Below are 22,741 nucleotides of genomic sequence, written 5' to 3' on the forward strand. Positions count from 1 at the left end.
TGAATACAGAGCTTGGAATAAACTGTCACATGTAAGTCAAAGGATTTTAAAGCAGAGTGGCAAGACCATTTAATGGGAAAAAGACAGTCATTTCAACAAATAGTGTTTAAAAAACTGAATATCCACATGCACATGAATGAAGATGGATCCGTATCTTACCATATACAAAAATTTATTCAAAACAGATCAAAGACCTAAAACTAAGAGGTAAAACTATAAAACTAGAAGAAGACATAGGGTAAAAGCTTCTGACGCTGGACTTGGTAATGATTTCTTGAGTAAAACATCAAAAGCACAGGAACCAAAGAAATAATAAATTGGATTACATGAAAATTAAACTTTTCAGTGCATCAAAAGGCACGATCTACAGAGTAGAAAGGCAACCGATGAGAGAATGGGAGAAAATATTTCCAAATCATATATTTGATAATGAGTTAATATTCATTATATATAAAAACTCCTATAAATCAACAAAAGAAACCATTTTAAAAATGGACAAGGAACTTAAACAGACACTTCTCCAAAGAAGATATATAAATAGGGGTGCCTGGGTGGCTCAGTCAGTTAAGCGTCTGACTTTGGCTCACGTCATGATCTCGCGGTTCGTGGGTCCGAGCCCCACATTGGGCTTTGTGTTGACAGCTCAGAGCCTGGAGCCTGCTTCAGATTCTGTGTCGCCCTCTCTCTCTGCACTTCCCTTGCTCACACTGTCTCTCAAAAATAAATAAACATTAAAAAAATTTAAAAAGGAAGATATATAAATGGCCAGTAAGCACATGACAAGGTATTTAACATCACTAATATCACCAATCTTTAAATACACACCAAAACCAATATGATATACCACTTTACTCTCATTAGGATAGCTATTAAAAAGAAAAGAAAGAAAGAAAAAGAAAAACTCGAAAACAAGTGTTAATGTGGATATGGAGAAACTCGGACATTTATTCAGTGGAACTATAAAATGATGCCACCACCACCACAATATGGTAGTTCCTCAAAAAATTAAACATAGAATTATCAGTTGATCCAGCAATTCCACTTCTAGAAACATGCTCCAAAGAATTAAAAGCAAGGGCTCAAACATGTATTTGCATACTCATGTTCACAGGAACATTATACAGAAGAGCCAAAAGATGGAAGCAAATCAAGGTTCCATTGATGGATGAATAAATAAATAAAATGTAGTATATTCATGCAAGGGCATATTATTCAGCCTTACAGAGTAATGGAATTCTGACATACGCTACAACATGGATTAACATTGAAGACATTAAGCTAAGTGACATAAGCTAGACACAACAGGACAAGTATTGTATGATTTCACGGATGTGAGGCAACTAGAGTGGTCAAATTAATAGAGAAAGTAAAATGGTGGGGCTTGGTGGGAGAAGTGGAATCACTGGATAGAGGGTTTCAGTTTGGAATGATGAAAATTTCCGGAGATGGATGGAGGTGGTATTACACAACAATGTGAATGTACCACTGAACTGTCCATTTTAAATGGATGGTAGATTTTATGTTACGTGTTTTTTACCACAATTAAAAAATTTTAATGATCAAAACAGTAAGTTTTATGTTATGCGTATTTTATCACAATTTAAAAAATAAAACTAAGAAAAGCTAATGTGTTTTAGCCCTCTACAGCCCGTCTCTCCCATTGATTACAAACAAAAATTCTTGGGAAAATTATAAAAGTCAACTACTGGTGGAGGCGCCTGGGTGGCTCAGTCGGTTAAGCATCCAACTTCGGCTCAGGTCATGATCTCACGGTTCGTGGGTTCGATCCCCACATCAGGCTCTGTGCTGACAGCTAGCTCAGAGCCTGGAGCCTGTTTCGGATTCTGTTTCTCTCCCTCTCTCTCTGACCCTCCCCTGCTCACGCTCTCTCTCTCTCTCTCTCAAAAATAAATAAAACATTAAAAAAATAATTTAAAAAAATCAACGGCTAGATTCTGAAAAGTAAACAAAATCAAACATGGAAGTCAGACATGGAGAAGTGAACTTCACAAAATTGAGTTTCCCAAATTTTTTTTGTCTCTGGCTTTCTTATAGCTTTTCCTCAACTGTGCACCCCAATCATGATGCTTCTCAATGAAGACACCTAAAACTCTAATAGAAACCTATCTTTTAGGCCACCAGAGAAGGTCCCCTTCAGCAAGAAAGTGTAGGAGGAATCCCAAAAGTGACAGAGCCATAAAAGCAGATGTCCCAATTCTGTGTATGATGCCATATAGGTCTCAACCTAACCCCTGCACTATGCACATGACAGCTCAAAACCAGCAAAGCTAAGGCTTAGAGAACTAGACTAAGATTTGAACCACTACCTAAAAATGAGGAGAAGAAATTCACATTCTAAACCTAATCAGGTTGATTGTCTGCTAAACAAAAACATTAGCATTCTCCAGAGAATTACAAAAGGACCCAGAGCCTATGCTAAATAGCATTCACAATGTCCAAGATGAAATCCTAAACGACTTGACAAATAAAGAAGAGAAATTTGTCACCCATTATCATGGGAGAAGACAATCAACAAACACCAACTCAGAAATGAGCCAGATACTGGAAATACCCAACAAGTATTTTAAAAAGCAACTATTATTATTCATAAGCTCCATGAGGGAAAGAAAAATACACTTGGTATGATTTTGGGGGGTGGTAGAAATAGAAATTTTTCTTATCTTGATTAGAATAATGATTTGATAGGTGTATACATAAAAAAAATCAGATTGTACACTTTAAATATATGTCATTTAGAAGCATCTGGGTGGCTCATTTGGTTGAGTTTCAGACTCTTGATTCCAGCTCAAGTCATGAATTCTATGCAGAATTTTTTTTTACTTCCAAAACTATATGATTTCCTTATCTGAGAAAATAATACAATGTTACTCTATTTTGAGGTATCAGGAGTATTGAATAAAGTATATTTCTATGATACTGAAATTCAAATTCATTAGTTAACATAAATTAGTATATGGATTTCATACTACCAATTACATGTTGTTATTTTCCTACTAAACTGAAAGAAATTTTCCTTCTAGTAACAAATCCCAAAGGGAATACCTAGAAATGAGTAGACTGCTTTTTAACCTCTACTTTTTCACATAGCAAGTCTGAGAAATACAGGAGAAACATTATATACACAGATGGTACTGTGTGGGTTAATCCACTGAAAAATTCTGTGAAAGATCTATAACACAAATATCATGGTCTGTAATATTTCCCAAAGCCAATGTTTATTCTATTCCTTTAATAAAAAAATATACATTAATCTCAAAAGATGTTGTTGAAGAATGTTTCATTACATGGAAATGTATTTGGTGGGATAACAAAAGCAAATTACAGAAAGTACTAATGTGTTCTTTTGTTTTAAAATGCATATGCCTCAGAAAAAAAAAAAAAGACTGGAGGATATGTAGTATACTAAATTTTTTTTTAATTTTTCAAAAAAAAATTTTTTTTTTGAGAGATGGAGTGTGAGTTGGAGAGGGGTAGAGAGAGAGAGGGAGACACAGAAAATGAAGCAGGCTCTAGGCCTGAGCTGTCAGCATAGAGCCTGACACGGGGCTTGAACTCATGAATTGCAAGATCCTGACCTGAGCCAAAGTCAGCAGCCCAACCAACTGAGCCACCCAGACACCCCTGTAATATACTAAAATATTAAAGAGTGATTATATCTGGGTGGCTTTAATTATCTTTTTGCTTCTCTGAATTTTCCACATTTTCTATAGTAAGTAGTGTTTTTTTTAATATGGAAAAACAGTTAAGAGCTATTGTTTCTAAGTCTAACAATAAACAGAGGGGCCCCACTTCCCAAGGTGGATTATCTTTGCTTTTTATTTAGGTATGAGTATACTTGTCTTACAAGTTACAATCACAGTATAGTACCACTCACCTGTCCAACTGCTTGCAAGTTATAGCAGACAATGTCCTTATTGGCTGCTGAAGTTCCATAGAGAAGTGCCTCAATGAGCCAGCATATCCCCAGGAGGAGGTCAGAAAAGCTCATATAAAAGAGTGGTCTTATCTGTCAAAGCAACAAGAGCTTCATTTCATAAATGATATAGCCAAGAGAATGTAACAATCAATTACTTTTGTGTCACACCTTTCTAGTAGAAACCTGGGCAATATTTTTCTGAGGCCTCTGCCATTGGCTGACTGGAATGTAAAGGAATACTCCAGGCAGGAAGGAATCTGTAATTGCATCCATCCCAACTGTCCTGGAATCAGAGTACTCATGGATAGATTAGCATGGGAACTTCTTCCTCATAAGGAAGACACATTACTTCCTCAGATTTAGCTTCAAAGTAAAGAATGGACAGAAGAAAAATTTTGCAATGGAGACATTCCACAAATAGAAAATTAAAAGTGCTCTAGTTGCATAGCCAACATCTTCTAACAATACAAAATGAGATCATCAGTTGAGTGTTTAGGGATATTGTTGAGGACTCAAAGAAAATAAAAACAAGTTTTTTTAAATCTTAAGTTTAATTTACATTTGTCTTATTCTTTACTGAAAAAGTTATAAGATATTTAAAGCATGCAATGTGATTTTTTTCATATATGTGTACACTGTGAAAGGATTTCCCCAAGTTAACATCTCCATCACCACACATTTTTGGTGAGAACATTTAAGTTCTACTCTCTTAGCAAATTTCAGTTACATAATACAGTGTTACCAATGATAGTCACCACACTACACATTAGATCCTCAGGCCTTATTCACCTTACTTCATCAATGAAAACTCAGAGGGGAAAAAAATACCAGTATGAATTGTATATGCTGTCTCTCAATTTCTGACCCCGCGAGTGAAGTCTTTATCACTTTTTTAAATGTTTTTATTTATTTTTGATAGAGAACACACATGGGGAGGGGCAGAGAGAAAGAGAGGAAGACACAGAATCTGAAGCATGTTCCAGGCTCTAAGCTGTCAGTGCAGAGCCTGATGCGGGGCTTGAATCCACAAACCAGAGATCATGACCTTCACTGAAGTCGGACACTTAACCGACTAAGCCATCCAGGCACCTCTCTTTGTCACTTTCTAGTATCCTTTACCTTTTAGCCTCCCCACTCCCACTTTTCTAAAAAAAAAAAAAAAAGTGGTTCTCCTACTACAGAGAAAATTATAAAATGTTTATTGAGAGACACCAAAGAAGATCTACAGTGAAGAAATATACCATGGTCATTTTAAGATGGAAGATTACAAAAATGTCGGTTCTCCCTAAATTGACATATAGATTAAATGCAATCTCAGCTGTATCTCAACATATTTTCTTATGGAATTTGACAAGTTGGCTCTACATCTGATACAGAAATACAAAATATCAAGATAACTAAGATATTCTTGACAAAAAAAAAAGACTTGTCCTATACATATCAAAATTAAAGAGTGCAGATACTGTGCCACTAGCACAAGGACAGGCAAATGGACAAATGGAACAGATCTACATATATGCAGATTTTTGATGCGTGATGGAGATAGTGTTTTTCAGAACACTTTTATTATTATTATTATATTAGTAATCTCTACTCCCAATATGGGACTTGAACTCACAACCCTGAGATCAAGAATCACATGCTGTACCAACTGAGCCAGCCATGCACCCCATGAGATAGTTTTTGGATCAATGAAGAAAGGACAGTCTTTTCAAAATATGATGTTGGAACAACTGGGGATCTATACGGATAAAAATAAAATCGGATGTCTATTTTATTTATTTATTTGTTCATCCATTCATTCATTCATTCAGTCTTGAGAAAGAGTGAACAAGTAAGCAGGGGAAGGGCAGAGAGAGAAGAGAATCCCAAGCAGGCTCCCACTGACAGCATAGAGCCCAACATGGGGCTTGAACTCATGAACCGTGAGATCATGACCTGAGCTGAAATCAAGAGTTGGACATTTAACTGACTGAACCACCCAGGGACCCTGGACCCCTACCTTCTATCTCATACTCAAAAATAAGTTCTGACTGAATTAAATACCTAAATATAAAAGGCAAAAACCATTAAAAAATTTTTTTAGATAACAGAGGAGAGTATTTTTAATTTCTGGCCAGGGAAAGTTTTCCTACACAAAACAAAAAGGCTCTAAAGGATAAAAATCCAACTGGCTAAAAAGAAAAATGTGTCAAAGGATACCATAAAGAAAATAAAAAGAGAGATGCCTAGTGTGGAGCCTACTTAAGAAAAAGAATGTAAAAAGATATGATACAAAATGGGAGAAAATATTTGCAACACATAAAACTGAGAAAGGACTAGTATCAAAACAATATAAAAAACAAACAAAAACTCTTAGAAAGCAATAAAAAAATATGCCTAACCTCATTAGTAATCAGGGAAATGAAAATTAAATCCACAGTAAGAAAAATATTACACGTTCATGGCAAAAATATTTTCAGTCTGACAATATTAAGTAGTAATGGAAACATGAAGCAACCGAGTAAAGACCCTTCTAGCACAACCATTTGGAAAAAGTTTGGTATTATCTAAGAGATATGCATCTCATATAGTAATTCTATTATTAGATAAATACACTAGAGAAATGTTTGCATGTATATACCAGAATACATATACAAGATTGTTTATAGCAACACAGACACATAAATTGTGGTATATTCATAATACAGAATGCTAAACACCAGTGAAAATGAAATGAACCAGAACTATACATAACATGGATAAATCTCACAAATAATACTGAGAAAAAACAGCATACTGCAAAATATATATTAAAATATATATAAAATATTAGTCCACTTATAAGAAGTTCAAAAATAAGCTGAACTCCATTGTTTAGAAATACATATATTACTGACAAAACCATAAATAAAAAAGAAATTAAGATCACAAAAATATGGCTGGTGGTTACCTCCAAAGGTGAGGAAAAGAATTAGAACCGGTAAGGAGCACAGGTTTATTTCGGGGTACAGGCATTTCCAATCCTTCTCCTTAATGGTTATAATCATTCTTTAAACAATACATATATGTTTTATGCATTCTAATCTACATCTGATATATATCAAAAGAGGAAGTAAATTTAAAATTTTTTTAAATTATCATCACATACTACCCAATATGAAAACCAATCTCATCTGCACAAAAGGGAATTTTTCTCATAACCCTCTTCCAAAAGACAGGAAAGCTAAGATGCTAATATGCTGCAAAGAGATATAAATGGTCAAGCTGCTTTGACAAACAGAAAAAAAAGAGAAATAGCATTTTAAATTATATTTAATAAATATCAGATATGATTATTATTTTAACCATATATAGTCTTTGCTCTGGGTAAGCCTGCTAAAATTCCAGCCAGATGGCACATTCATAGATTCTACTGGCCCATGACCTCCCACAAGTTTATAACTGTTAATAGGTAAAAAATTAAAACTGAACACAAAATAAACACTGAAGGAGAAAAGCAGCCAAGAGGCTTTTGTGAGCAAGAATGTAATTTTATTTATGGTCATTGATACAATAAATAGCCTTATATAGAGAGAACTATTTGCCATTAAAGCATACCTCAAGTCTTTGTTAGGGAAATGGATAAAAAGAGGTTTGTGTACTTTCACTCATGATTGGAAAACCATGAGTTCTAGTAACAGGAGATAAAATCAGTCTTAAACAACAAAAATTAACTGAGTACCTATTGTTGAAATCAAGAAAAATTTCACCCTACCTGTGTTTACAAGATACCATGTCAGAGGTAATACAAAGAAAAGTACAGTATAGCCCTTGGTTTAAGGAAAGGTACAATCAGCACAATGTATGGTAATACAGAAGACACAAAAAAGCATATGACATAGTCCTAAATATGAAAGCAAAAACTCTTTAAAAAAAAAATGCCTAATTTGAACCTAATGTAAGTCAAAAGCAGGATAAGAGGTAGAGAGGGGAGGAAATGCTCTGTGTGAAAGTCTTCCCCTGGAGATATCAAAGACTTAAAACAGTTCTTATTAACAGTCTTCCAAAACTGCCTCCCAATTTTTTTTAATTTTTAATTTTGTTTAACATTTATTTATTTATTTTTTTAATGTTTTATTTATTTCTAGGAGAGAGAGAGAGACAGTGTGAGCAGGGGAGGGTCAGAGAGAGAGGGAGTCACAGACGGAAACAGGCTCCAGGCTCTGAGCTGGCAGTCAGCACAGAGCCCGACGCGGGGCTCGAACCCACGAACCACGAGATCGTGACCTAAGCGAAAGTTGGACGTTTAACTGACTAAGCCACCCAGGCACCCCTAACATTTATTTTTTTTGAGAGACAGAGTGTGAGCATAGGGCAGAGAGAGAGGGAGACACAGAATCCAAAGCAGGCTCCAGGCTCCGAGCTGTCAGCCCAGAGTCTGACACAGGGATCAAACTCACAAACCGCAAGATCATGACCTGAGCCAAAGTTGGCCGCTTAATGGACTGAGCCATCCAGGTGCACCCCAGTACTTCTATTCAAGTGAAATCAGGTTACAATAGAATATCAAAAGTGATCCTTAGGGGTATCTGGATGGCTCAGTCAGTCAAGCATCTGACTCTAGATTTTGGCTTGGGTCATGATCTCATGGTTAGTGAATTTGAGCCCTGCACGGGGCTCCTCACTGGGCCTGTGCGGACACTTAACCAACTGAGCCACCCAGGAGCCCCTTGAGTGTTCTTCTAACATAGGCTGGCCTGGGCCACTTTCTTCTCTCTTCAGGTTGCCTCTCTGAGTCACTGTTTCATCAGCTAGTTCCCTCAAAGATTCCCCATGGATTTCTCCAGTTTACTATATTTATTTTTAATTTAATAGACTATTTTTGTCTTTTTCATATTAACCTTCCATGTATGTGTTTTCATATTAGCCTTCCATTTTATGCTGTTAAAAATGTTCTTTGGTAAAGGATAAAGGAATACAGTGGAAAATGGCTGACATTCTTAACCTGGAAAAATTGTAATTTTTCCTACACCAGAAAACAGAACGTGCAGGAATCAGTGAACTAGTGACTATTGCTAAAGTCCTTTAGGCTCAGGTAGTGTGAAAAGTATGCGAACTAAAGCCAGAGAAACTAAAGGTCACATCCTAGGCCAAACTACATGTCATATCTTTATAAAGCTCTAACCCACTATCATGCGAGAGGTCACCTTAGAGCAGTGGTTCTCAGCCAGAAGCGATTTTGCCTCCTCCAGAACACATCTGGCAACATTTAAAGATATTTTGGTATTTACAACCCCAGAGGTCGGAGGAGATGATTAGCTTCTAGCCAGTGGGTAAGTTTGCTAAACATCCTAATGTGTAGAACAACCTCCCACAACAAATAATCATCCAGCCCAAGAAATCAATAATGCAGAGACTGAGAATCTCTGCTTAGCTCTCTCTACTATGTAACTAATACATTATTGATTTAAACACATATTAATTCATATTTCAGCAAAGGAGACAAACATTAGGGAAGCTGAATCACGGGAAGATGTGTGGCCTAAGATTACTTGGCAGGCAATGACAATAGAGTATCAAGACTTCCATTTTCTACTTTTACTTACAGAGTCACATTCTACGTCTGAAATTCAAAACTCTATCTTTATTAGGTATCATATTTCAGTGGTTTAAAAAGTATATATGGGGAAAGGTTTTGGAACAAGGCCATCCTATACACAAATTCAGGCTCTAACAACTTCCTGGCTATAAGACCTTACAAAAATGCCTCACCTTACCAAGATTCCATTTCCTCACTATAGTATCAGATTAATAATATCTACTTCACAGAGTTGTTTTAAGGATTGAATGAAAAATGTACTTAAAACAGCACATCTGTCTAGGATCTGTCTAGACTTTGGCTCTGGTCATGATATCATGGTTCGTGAGTTCAAACCCTGCATTGGGCTTGCAGCCCACTTTGAATTCTCTGTCCCCCTCTCTCTCTGTCCCTTCCCCACTCATGTTCTCTCAAAACTAAACAAACATTTAAAAATAAAGTTGGGCTTTTGAAAATCTCTGTTCTGCTACTTACTGTGAAACATGAACAAGTCATTTTATAACTTTGAGTCTCAATTTCCTCATCTATAAAATGGAGCTAATACCATCATTCTCAGAGGAAAGTGGTGAGGGCCAATAAGATAAAGTTTGTAAAGCAACCAGTATACTTGGAACTCAGAAAGTGTTCAACATACAAAACTATTTTGATTATTAAAGTGGGCCAATAAAACCCAATGACAATTTCTACATACAAAAGCTCTCCCATTTATGGCCTGAACTACATTTTGTCTAATTTTCTAACATTTGGCCTTGTTAGAGAAACAGTATTTACATTTCTCTTAAAATATTTTTGTAGCTAGGAAATACATTACTCTTCCTGGTCCTCTCTCAATCAGTAAGGTTGCTTGTTTGTTTGTTTGTCAATTGTACCTCAGGAAGAGGTACAGGAAAATTTTTTACTTGATCTTTTTAGTATAAATAACTTTACATTGAATGTATTTTTGCTCTGTTTTCACCATTAAATTGTAATTGCCTAGAAGGCCTGAACAGCAAAACTAGTATCCTTTGTACAACAGTCTCTGAACTATTTCCTAGCCCTACTAACAATTTTACCAAGATATCAATATCAGACAATTCACCCCTTGGCAGGACCCTACTGTGCTTAGAGTTAATATAGGATTCAAACAACACTCTGTTTCCTTAACTTTAATAATCAGTGCATAACAAAAAAAATGCACATTTAGTAGGCAATCTCTCCATATTGTTATAGTTAAAAATAATTACTTAGAATAAAAGGTAAAACTATTGACTATGCCTAAAATATCAATGGGTGACTAATTAGGGTTGAGCATCTGACTCCTGATTTCAGCTCAGGTCATGATCTCACAGTTTGTGAATTCAGGGGCTGTGTTGGGCTTCATGCTGATAGTGCAGAGCCTGCTTGGGATTCTCTCTCTCCCTCTCTCTCTGCCCTTCCCCTGCATGCATGTGTGAGTGGGCGCTCTCTCTCTCCCTCTCTCTTAAAATAAATAAATAAAACTTAAAATAAAGTAAAATATCTCAATGTAAAATAATGACAAATTTACAAGTAATTCACAGAATTATTCCATTACTTATGGATGACATTTGTCTTATTTCAAAGGCTAAGTCCCAGGGCGCCTGGATGGCTCAGTCAGTTAAGTGTCTGACTTCAGCTCAGGTCATGATCTTGTGGTCTGTGAGTTCCAGCCCCACGTGGGGTTCTGTGCTGATAGCTCAGAGCCTGAAGCCTGCCTCAGGTTCTGTGTCTCCCTCTCTCTCTGTCCCCCCTCCCCAACTCATGCTCGGTCTCTCTTTCTCTTTCAAAAAAACCAAATATACATCAAAGTCTGAGTCACTAAAAGTTCAAATCAAGCACAAAAAGACACTCCTCACCTCCGGAGATTTCTGTATATTCTGGAATACAGCACAGGCAATAAGTGAACTTGAACCTATAACACTGACAGAGATAAAAGGTGATCATTAAAACAGGACAACTGGGGATCCTTCATTTTTGCTAATAATTTTTTACAGCTTTATTGACATATAAGAGATGTAAAATGAGCTGCACATTTTTCTAAAATAGGAAACACTTCATGAATTTGTGTCATCATTGCATAGGGGCCATGCTACTCTTTTCTGTATTGTTCCAATTTTTAGTATATGTGCTGCCAAAGCAAGCACTTTACTACTGATTGCAAATCAATCCTGCCTACTAAGTCCTTTGACTTTCAGATATTATCTCTCAATCTGCTTTTTTGTTGTTGTTGATGCTACATTTAATGAATCAGAAAATGTCGATATAGGGGCGCCTGGGTGGCTTAGTCGGTTAGGCGTCCGACTTTCACTTAGGTCATGATCTTGCGGTTCGTGGGTTCGAGCCCCGCGTCGGGCTCTGTGCTGACTGCCAGCTCAGAGCCTGGAGCCTGTTTCAGAGTCTGTGACTCCCTCTCTCTCTGACCCTCCCCTGCTCACGCTGTCTCTCTCTCTCTCTCCTAGAAATAAATAAAACATTAAAAAAAAAAAAAGAAAATGTCGATATAGTGAGGCGCCTGTGTGGCTCAGTTGGTTGAGCATCCAACTTTGGGCTCAGGTTGTGATCTCACCGTTTGTGAGTTCAAGCCCAGCATCAGGCTCTCGGCTGTCAGCGTAGGCCTGCTTCAGATCCTCTGTCCCACTCTCTCTTTGCCCCTGCCCAGTGTGCACAAGCATTTGTGCATGTTCTCACTCACTCACACACTCTCTCTCTCTCAGAAAAAATAAAATAAATACATAAAACATTAAGAAAATGTCAACATGGTAAAGAACAGCATTTTTCTCTAAAGAGTATAAGCAAATACCTAGGGGAAAAATGTAGAAAACTTCAGAATTCTACAGTTTTGCTTATAATATAGTCATAGTACATGAGATTAAATAAACCTACCTCAGAATACCCATAACAAATTGTATCCACTGTACTGCAGAAAAAACCTAAATAAAAACAAAGTGAGAATAAAATTAAGCCTTTTACATTTAATATTCAACCTCACTCCAATTTCACTGTTTATTAAGTATCTGTGCAGAGCAAACTCTTCAGTGCCTAATCAAAATACCCTACAGGTCTGAGAATGAGTAGAAAGGCTCTGGAAAGGCAGGTGGCTCCTCATTTCCTCTCTTATTGCACCACCTCTGGAAAACAGTAAGATAAAAAGAATAAAGAGGTCGATAGAATGACTAAATGAAAAGAGAACTGGATGGGAAAATCTACAGGGGAAAGAATAAAATGGAGAAGAGGTAGGTAAGGTTAAATTTTGAGAGAGGAAAGACAGATATGTGAAAAGAATGGGTAATAGGAAAAGCAAATAGATAATAGAGTTGATGGACAGCTACACAGAGAAAAAATAGAATAGTAAGTAATAAAAAAAAGAGGAAGAAAAAAGTTAATAGTAAAGAGATACTATGAATGAAAAATACAAAACAAGCAGGAAGAAAGGGGAAGCAAAAAAAAAAAAGAAAGGGACAACTTCTAAGCTTACCAAACCCCAATTGTCCTCCAGAATGCTAGTCACCAGCCGGAAGGCCATAGGGACTTCAGCCCCAGCTATGCTTAACCAGCCCGATCCTTCTCAGGTTCTGAGCCCCTAAGCACTGAACAGGTGGCTCCACCCCTGTCCCAGCTAGGCTCCTTCCTACCCAATCAGGCCCTTTATCTTGAGGACAAGGAGAAGGTGGTGACAAGTGGAGGCGAAAGCCAAGTGGAGGAGAAAGCCAAGCAGAAAGAACAAAAATAGAAAGAGCAGGTGACATGGAAACAAAGTTCTCAAAAGCATTAAGAATTGTAAGAAGGGGCAAGAGGCAGGAATGATAAAAAATAGAATGAGTCATAATGAAAAGATAAATAGAGCTGTAAGAGAGAAATGGAACAGAACAAAGGGACAGAAAAATAAGGAAGAAGGGAGATCTGCTTAAAACTTGCCATGTTTAGGGACAAAAGCCTGTGGTAGAAAAGTGAGTTGTATATTGAAGCAACCAATAAATTTTTAGCAACCAAGAAAAGCTGTAAAGAGAAGTTGTTAATATCTAATAGTTAATTTTAACATCTTAAATATTCTATACCAAAAATTCCCATCAAAAATACATGAAACTACATGATTCATTTAATAGACTTATATTTACATACCAATTCTGTGTAAAGCATTATGCTACAGAAGGTATAAAGACAAGAGACAGAACAAGACTTCCAGGAGCTTGTAATATAGAAGGAAAAATGGCTTTTATACCAAAACCTCAAATTATCTGCATAAAAAAATACACTAATTGTCATTTGAACCAATTTGGAAGAATTTGGTGAAATTTGGACAAAGACTAGAGTAAGGAGAAAGCAGAAGGAAGACCATTTCATTTATGTAACCATTTATGTTTCATCTAACTATACTTTCATACCTTCTACAAATATTTACTGACAACAAACTGGATCATTTGTATGGGTTCAGTAAATTAAATATGTGTTTCATTTATTCAAAGGAGGCTAAGAATATAGTGTAGAGTATAAGAAGGGACATCATTAAATAGAAGTAGGGTCTGATGGGAAACTGTTAAGTGGAGGTATGCTCTAACCACTTTGCTTATATTATTAGATAAACAAATAAAAATACAAGTAAATTTCTGGATCAAAAATCCCTACCATAAGGTCTCAGGGAGGAGTGTTCTGAGGACTCTAATCATACATCTGTCTAATAAGGGTGAGGGGACTAATGACAGTCTCACCAAGTGATATGAGAATGCTTTTAGACAAAGGACTCTTGTCTCAGAACAAATCTCAAATTGTTCAGGCAACAGCCATGCCAAATCAGTCTATTGCTCCTGACATAAGAATTTTTCTCCTTTAACATTTCTTCTAAAATGTCTCATGCCACTGACCAAATTTCTACTTAGGGATTTATTTTTCCGTTTTTCTCTCTAAATTAGTCCCTTGCTTTTTATATATTAAGCACTGCTCCCCCTTGAAATGTCTTTGGAAATATAATCTTGCTATCTTCCTTTTCTGCAAGGGCTAACCCACGCCCAAATGAAGTGGGTGGTACTTATTTTTAGTTTTCTCTTTTTACTTAGTATCTTAGTAAGTTCAAATATATCACAGCTCAGGGAGCCTGGGTGGCTCAGTCAGTTAAGTTTCCAACTCTTGATTTTGGCTCAGGTTCTCACAGTTCATGGGATTAAGCCCAGGTCGGAGCCTGCTTCGGATTCTCTCTCTACTCCTCCCCTGATTGCATGTGCTTGCTCTCTCTCTCTCTCTCTCAAAATAAATAAACATTTAAAAAATACATCACAGCACACTTAATGTAATGGCTGCTATATTTTATGTATCAAATTAAATTAACAGATATTCATTAAACTTCTACCATGAGCAAGTTACTACTGTGGCTACAAAGTCAAGAAAGACACTTACCAAGTAAAACATTTTTATTTAAGCAAAAAATATACTTAAAGAAGATTTCTAGTATTAATAGCTACCAATTATCAATTGCTTTCTATGTGCAAGGCTCTATGCTAAGCATTTAGTTTTCTTTTTTTACAAATGTTTATTTTTGAGAGAGAGAGAGAAAGAGACAGGGAGAGAAGCGCAGAGAAAGAAAAAAGGAGGCTCTAAAGCGGACTTTGCACTGAGAGCAGAGAGCCCTATGCAGGGCTTGAACCCACGAACCACGAGATCATGACCTGCGCCAAAATCAAACACTCAACCAACCGAGCCACCCAGGCACCCCTCTATGCTAACCATTTTAACCCTCAACACAATCTTTGAGGTAATAGTCGCATTAAAAAAAATTTTTTTTAATAGGCTCTCTACCCAACGTGGGGCCAAGATCAAGAATCACAATCTCTACGAACTGAACTAGCCAGGCACCCAAGTAATATTCCCATTTTTCAGACGATGAAACTGAGACTTAAAGAAGTCACTTCCCTTTGGGGGTGCCTGGGTGACTCAGTCAGTTAAGTGTCTGACTTCTGATTTTGGTTCAGGTAATCATCTCACATTTCATGCGATCAAGCCCCACACTGGGCTCTGTCCTGACAGTGCTGAGCCTGCTTGTGATTCGGTCTCTCCTTCTTTCTCTACCCCTCCTCCCACAAAATAAGTAAACTTAAAAAAAAAACAAAGGTTGACGATAGTCTCTGCTTTGCTATCCTGCCTGCTGCTTCCTTGCAGTGTATTCAATAAATTTTTAACTCCTAAAAAAAGTCATTTTCCAATGGTTACAAAGTTATCATGTGGGAATACCAATATTCAAATTCAGTTATTCTGACTTCATAGTTCTCATATAACCCATACAATATTCTAATGGGGAGACCTGGTTAATAGAAATACAGGGAAATATAATTTTAAAAAATTATTGGGACATCAAGGGAGCTCTTTTATTAGGCAATTGTTTCTTAGATATGATTACAAATGCATAAGCAACAAAAGAATAAATTGGTCTTCTTCAAAATTAAAAATGCTTGTGCTTCAAAGGATACCATCAAGAAAGTGAAAAGACAATCCAGGGGAAAAAAATATTTATAAACATATATCTGACAAGGGACTTACATAGAGAATACAAAAAACAACTACAATTCAGTAATAAAAATACAACCCAATTTTAAAAAGGGCAAAGGTTTTAAATAGAAATTTCTCCCCCAAAATAAACAAATGACTAATAATCACGTGAATAGAGGATTAATATCATAAACCATCAAGGAAATACAAAAGAGGCACCTGGGTGGCTCAGTTGGTTAAGCATCTGACTGGCTCAGGTCATGATCTCAAGGTTTATAGGTTTGAGCCCCACATCAGGCTCTGTGCTGACAGCTCAGAGCCTGGAGCCTGCTTCAGATTCTGTCTCCATCTCTCACTCTGCCCCTCTCTCTCTCAAAAATAAATAAACATTAAAAAGAACTTAAAAAAAAAGAAATACAAATTAAAATCACAATGTTGGGGTGCCTGGGTGGCTCAGTTGGTTAAATTTCCAACTCCTGATCTCAGCTCAGGTCTTGATCTCAGGGTCATGAGTTCAAGTCTCACTTGGGCTCCATGCAGGGCGTGAAGCCTACTTAAAAAAAAAAAAATCACAATGAGATGCCATTTCACACCTACTAGGATAGCTATAATAAAAAATAACAAATGTTGATGAAAGCGTAGAGGAAGAGAAGCCCTTATACACTGCTGGTGTAGTAATGTAATACTACATCACTCAGCTCCTAGGTATAAACTCAGTTCTGCCTCTAGGTATTTACCCAAGAGAAATTAAACATATGTCCACACAAAAACTTGGATACAAATATTCATAACAATGTTAATCATAAAAGACAAAAGGTAAAAACAACACAAATGTCTCAGCAACTGATAAATGGATAAAATGTAGTATATCCATATAATGAAATGTTAGCAATTAAAAGAAGTACTGATGCATCTTCAACATGATGAACCTTGAAAACATTATGCTTAACGAAAGAAGCCAATCACAAAAGACCACAAATTGTATGACTCTATTCATGGGAAATGTCCAAAATAAGCAAATTTATAGACACACAAAGTAGATTAGTAGTTGCCTAGGGCTAAGAAAGTAATTTGGGAGAAGATGGGAAGTGACTGCTTATAGGCATAAGATTTATTTTTAGGGTGACAAAAATATTCTAAAATTAATATAGTGGTGATGGCTGCACACTTTATGAATATACTAAAACCCAATGAATTGTACACTTTAAAGTTTATTTTTTTATTTTGAGAGACAGAGAGAGAGAGAGACAGCATGAGTGCATGAGCAGGGGTGGTGCAGAGAAAGAGAGAGGGAGAAAGAGAATCCCAAGCAGGCTCTGAACAGTGGGTGCAGAACCTGACACAGGGTTCAAACCCACAAACCATGAGATCAAGACCTGAGTCAAAATCAAGAGTTGGACACTCAACTGACAGCCACCCAGGCACCCCTGAATTGTATACTTTAAAAGGATGAACTGTAAATAGGCAAATTTTATAGGGACACAGTAAATATCCCACTGCTGTAACTCACTGTGTAATGATTAATGGATAACATGTTTGTATCTTTTCTACTGAGAATAATAATATTTAGAATAAAAAGTGTAAAACAAACTTTGTAAGAGGGAACTGAAGATAAACATTGTAAGAGAGCACCTGACTGTTCCAAATGAATCCACCACTCATGGTCTGAACAAATTATACTCCAGGACTTCGATAAAACTTGCAGGTTAAATGGAAAAAAAGGCAGTCTCTTCAGCAAATGGTGCTTAGAAAACTGGCCAGTGAGATGCAAAAGAATGGAACTAGACCACTTTTTTACACCATACTAAAAATGAATTCAAAATGGATGAAAGACCTAAATGTAAGACAGGAAACCATCAAAATCCTACAGGAGAAAACAGGCAGCAACCTCTTTGACCTGGCCACAGCAACTTCTTACTACATGTGTCTCTAGAGACCAGGGAAAGAAAAACAAGATGAACTACTGGTACTTCATCAAGATAAAAAGCACAACAAAGTAAAGAATCAACAAAATTCAAATGCAATCAATGGTATGAAAGAAGATATTGGACATATCCAAATGACATATTGGATAACGCATTAGTATCCAAAACCTATAAAGAATCTGTCAAACTCAACACCCAAAAAACAATCCTGTAAAGAAATGGTCAGAAGACATGAATAGACACTTTTCCAAAGACATCCAGATGGCTAACACACATATGAAAAGATGTTCAACATCACTCATCATCAAGGAAATACAAATCAAAACCACAATGAGATTCCATCTCACATTTGTCACAATAGCTAAAATTTACAACTCATGCAACAATAGACACTGGTGAGGATGTGGAGAAAGGGGAGCCCTTTTGCACTGTTGGTGGGAATGTAAACTGGTACAGCCACTCTGGAAAACAGAATGAGGTTCCTCAAAAAAATTAATAAATAAAAACAGAACTACCCTACAATCCAGCAATTGCACTACTAAGTATTTATGCAAAGGATACAAAAATCCTGATTCAAAGGGGCACACGTACCCTAATGTTTACAGCGGCACTATCAACAATAGCCAAATTATGGAAAGAGCCCAAACGTCCATTGACTGATCAATGGATAAAGATGTGGTATATAAACACAATGGAATATTACTCAGCAATCAAAAAGAATGAAATCTTGCCATTTGCAACAACATGGATGGGAACTAGAGTATATTATGCTAAGCAGATAAGTCAGTCAGAGAAACAAAAGCATCGTATGATTTTACTATGTGGAATTTAAGAAACAAAACAGATGCACATACAGAAAGGGATGGAAAAATAAAGTAAGATAAAAAACAGAGATGGAGGCAAACCATAAGAGACTCTTAAATACAGAGAACAAACAGGGTTGCTGGAGATAAGGTGAGGGAGGATGGGCTAAATGGGTGTTGGGCATTAAGGAGGGCACTTATTGGGATGAGCACTGGGTGTTATAAGTAAAAGATGAACCACTAAATTCTACTCTTAAAACCAATACTACACTATATGTTAACTAATTTGAACTTAAATAACAACAACAAAAAACCTCGAGTGCCTGGATGGCTCAGCCAGTTGAACATCCAACTTCAGCTCAGGCCATGATCTTTCAGTCTGTGAGTTCTAGCCCCACATCAGGCTGCCAGCACAGAGCCTGTTTTGGATCCCCTATTTCCCCCCCCCACCTTTGTCCCTTCCCCATTTGTGCTCCCTGGCTCTCAAAAATAAATAAACCCTGAAAAAAGAAACTTTCAGGTTAACTCAATAAACCACTGGATGAAATCTGAATTTGAGTAAAAATAGGGAACTTGCTAGAAATTGTAGAAAACTGGTGGTAACTAAATTTTTAATTTTTACAAGGAGAAAGGAGGGTAGAATCTGCAAACCATAAGTCAAAAATCTCAGCACTGGGGCGCCTGGGTGATTTAGTTAGGTAAGCATCTGATTCTTGGTTTCAGCTCAGGTCATGATCTCACAGTTCATGAGCTTGCGCCCTGCATCAGGCTCTAAAAGCATGGAGCCTGTTTGGGATTCTCTCTCCACCTCTCTCTCTCTCTGCCCTTCCCCTACTCTTTCTCTCTCTCTCAAAATGAATAAATAAACTGGAAAACAAATTTTAAAAAAAGATCTCAGTACTGAACCCAAATACGATTCTAGAAAGAACTACTCAAAAGTTTTGCTTTTTAAACAATTTTTAAAAAGTAACCACCAAATCAGAATAGATTTATAAAAAAATCATGCCAGACTAATCCCATCCCCTTTGGATAGAATTAACATAGTATATACGGGATTTTTACAAAGTTTTAGATGAAAAATTTCATGATATAAAAATAGGGAAATACAGACAAAATGGAAGCACAATTAATGGCATTTTTTGCATAGCTAAGCCTATGAGAGTGTTAATTAATTGATCGATATCAACTTAGAAATGACTTCTGGTGCTCCTGGGTGGTCAGTTGGTTTAAGTGTCCAACTCTTGATTTTTGGCTCATGTTCCTGAGGTTCCTTTTGGCTCAGATTCCTGAGATTGAGCCCTGCATCAGGCTGCATGCTGACCTAGGAGTCTGCTTGGGATTCTCTCTCCCCCTCTCTCTCTGCTCCTTCCCCACTCATGCTTGCTCTCTTTCTCTCCCTCTCTCTCTCTCTCAAAAAACAAACAAACAAAACAAAAAAACGACTTCTAATGGAGTGAATCAGCATTCTGATTTGGCACAGTTCTGTAAAACACTTCCATCAATAACTTCAAAAGAAATATAGTGGGCATATTTATCAAATTGTGTGTGTGTATGCGCACGTGTGTGCATGTCTGTGTGTGTTATTCACTGTGGCACAACAAATTTCTACAAATTTAGTGGCTTAAAACACACATTTATTACCTAACAGATTCTCTGGATCAGGAGTCCAAGAATAGCTTAGTTGGGTCCTCTGTTTCAGTATCTGTTACAAGGCTGTAATCAAGCTATCAACCAGGACTGGGTCTCTTCTGAAGGCTCAAATGGGGAAGGATCTGCTTTCAAGTATACAAAGTTGGTAAAAATCAGTTTCTTGAGGGTTGTTAGGTCTAAGGGCCTAGGTTCCAAACTAATTGTTGGTTAAATGCTTCACTTAGTTCTTTGCCATGTGGATTTCTGCAAGATGTCCTCCCAGCAAGATGGAAGTCAGAACTTTTTTCATCACCTTTCCTGTAGTCTACCAACCACAGATCTTGCCAAAAGCTAAGGAGAAAGGATTACACGAGAGTATGAATACCAAAAGGCAGGGACTATTGGAGACTATCTTAGGGTTTGCCACTGTGTATCCATCCAATATGCCAATACAGATCTTTTGCAATAGCTATTCCCTCTCTCTAAAACGTTCTTCCAAAATAAAGTTTCCTACAATCTCATCATCTAGTCAATGTTTTATTTATTGATGTTACTTTTAAGTCCTTGTCCCTGTATTCAATTTCTACATATTTGTAGTAATTCTACAGCTAGTATTTTATATTATACATTTTCCTGAACATTATTCCATAGTAATTTTTTTCCTTTTGTCTTATTTTCTCTCCATTCCTTTGGACTATAACAAATGTTAAAAGCCTAATCTACTTCTCCATATTTTTCTCTATAGTCCTTAAAATATATCCAAATAAAGACAATGGAGGCAGTTTTTTAGATTACTGAAGCATGCACCAGGGAAAGGCAAATGAAATCTAGAACCACTCCTTGGGTGACAGCAACTGCCCTGATAAGACTTCCCACCAATCCAGAACATCCACATCATTTGAACTAATGCCCTGATGGACCCCTGGAATGACCTGCAATTACCTTTACCTCATTATAATACTAAAATCTCTGCCCAAAGAGGTGCCTCAGCCTTATTTACATAACACACAATATATGTACAGGCATGTTTCATTAAGGTACATGCACCCTTTTCTATTCACCCTGGGGTACCTGGCTAGCTCAGTTGGAAGAGTATGTGACTTGTGATCTCGGGCTCATGAGTTCAAGCACCATATTGGGTACACAGATTACTAAAAACAAAACAAAACAAAACAAAAAAATGCAAATAAATAAATAACCAAACAAAATATACATATATACCACCTAACCCTAAACAAAAGGTACCCATTTACTGTCTTGGGGAGTCACAGCTTTGAAAGCTATTTTCCATAATTTTCTTATTTGCTGCAAATAAGATTACTTTGTGCAAAACAAAACAAAACCGTACCCAAATACATATATTTATATAGAGGTTGTTGTTATGGTTGTAGGGTTTTATAAATGGGATGATATATTTCTGAATACGTTTCTTTTTTCATCTAGTATTTCATGGAAATAGTTCTAACTCATTCTGAGAGCTCTGTAATATTCTACAAAAGATCATTTATCCAGGGGTGCCTGGCTGGCTCAGTCAGTAGAGTATGCATGCAACTCTGGATCTTGGAGTCTTGGGTTCAGGCCCCACACTGGATGGAGAGCCTACTTAAAAAAGATCATTTATCCAACACTTCCTCTTATAGACATTCAAGTCGTTTTCAGGTTTGGTTTGGTTTTTTTCCTTTTCTTTTTCTTTGTTTGTTTGTTTGGCTTTGGCAAACAATGCTGCAATAAACATTCCTATTCTCTGTACTTATCACCTCCTTCTGTGCTGATTTTGTTACTAAGGGATAGATTCCAGAGTGGAATTCTTTTAGTTCTCAAATATTTTAAGTTCTTTCTCACCCTAGAACCTTTGCACATGTTAGTTTCTTTTCCTAAAATGTTTCCTAACACACAATCTGCAATTTTATGTTTATTTATAATTATTTAAGGTCTCTCTTATCACACAAGTTTCTTGACAGCTGAAAACTATCCATCCTTTAGGCAGTTTTTCCCCCCATTCTTTAGGTCGTATCTCAGCTTACATGTACTTGATTACAGAGGTTTTCCATGAACTCCAATCCCAACTGAGCCCCCATCATATTTTCTCACAGGCCCTCAACTTCTCTTTTTAGAGTTATCACGATTTGTAATTACATATTTAGTTGTGTGATTATTTAATGTTGGTCTCCACAACCAGGTCTGCAGGGAACACATCTATTTTGTTCACCAGTGTAACCCTCACCCTCAAAGGAGTGTATGGCACATGAAAAATGTATAAAGTTGTTTAATACTGAAGGAATTCTTTTTTTGAATATTAAAAGAATTCTTTTTAAAAATATTTTTAAGGGGCACCTGGGTGGCTTAGTCGGTTAAGCGTCCGACTTTCGCTTAGGTCATGATCTCGCGGTTCGTGGGTTCGAGCCCCGCGTCGGGC

The 22,741-nt window shown here is 36.8% G+C and overlaps 1 protein-coding gene and 1 non-coding gene across 3 annotated transcripts in view; both read right to left on the reverse strand.

Moving 5' to 3' along the window:
* Positions 1-22,741, reverse strand: part of TMEM116 (transmembrane protein 116) — an 85,331-nt gene that overhangs the window by 58,940 nt on the left and 3,650 nt on the right. For both annotated transcript variants that reach the window (XM_039254725.1, XM_039254649.1), the window contains exons 2-4: positions 12,378-12,424; positions 11,351-11,414; positions 3,896-4,027 (exon numbers count right to left, since the gene is read on the reverse strand). In XM_039254725.1, coding sequence (XP_039110656.1) covers positions 3,896-4,027; positions 11,351-11,414; positions 12,378-12,391 — 210 coding nt within the window. In that variant the 5' untranslated portion in view covers positions 12,392-12,424. The remainder of the gene's footprint in view (positions 1-3,895; positions 4,028-11,350; positions 11,415-12,377; positions 12,425-22,741) is intronic.
* Positions 11,533-11,638, reverse strand: LOC120223397. The gene has a single exon (XR_005526291.1). It is a non-coding gene; the product is annotated as a U6 spliceosomal RNA (small nuclear RNA).

The sequence above is a fragment of the Hyaena hyaena genome, unplaced genomic scaffold, assembly GCF_003009895.1.
Source record: "Hyaena hyaena isolate Hyena2069 unplaced genomic scaffold, ASM300989v1 scaffold_0, whole genome shotgun sequence".
Taxonomy (NCBI): domain Eukaryota; kingdom Metazoa; phylum Chordata; class Mammalia; order Carnivora; family Hyaenidae; genus Hyaena; species Hyaena hyaena.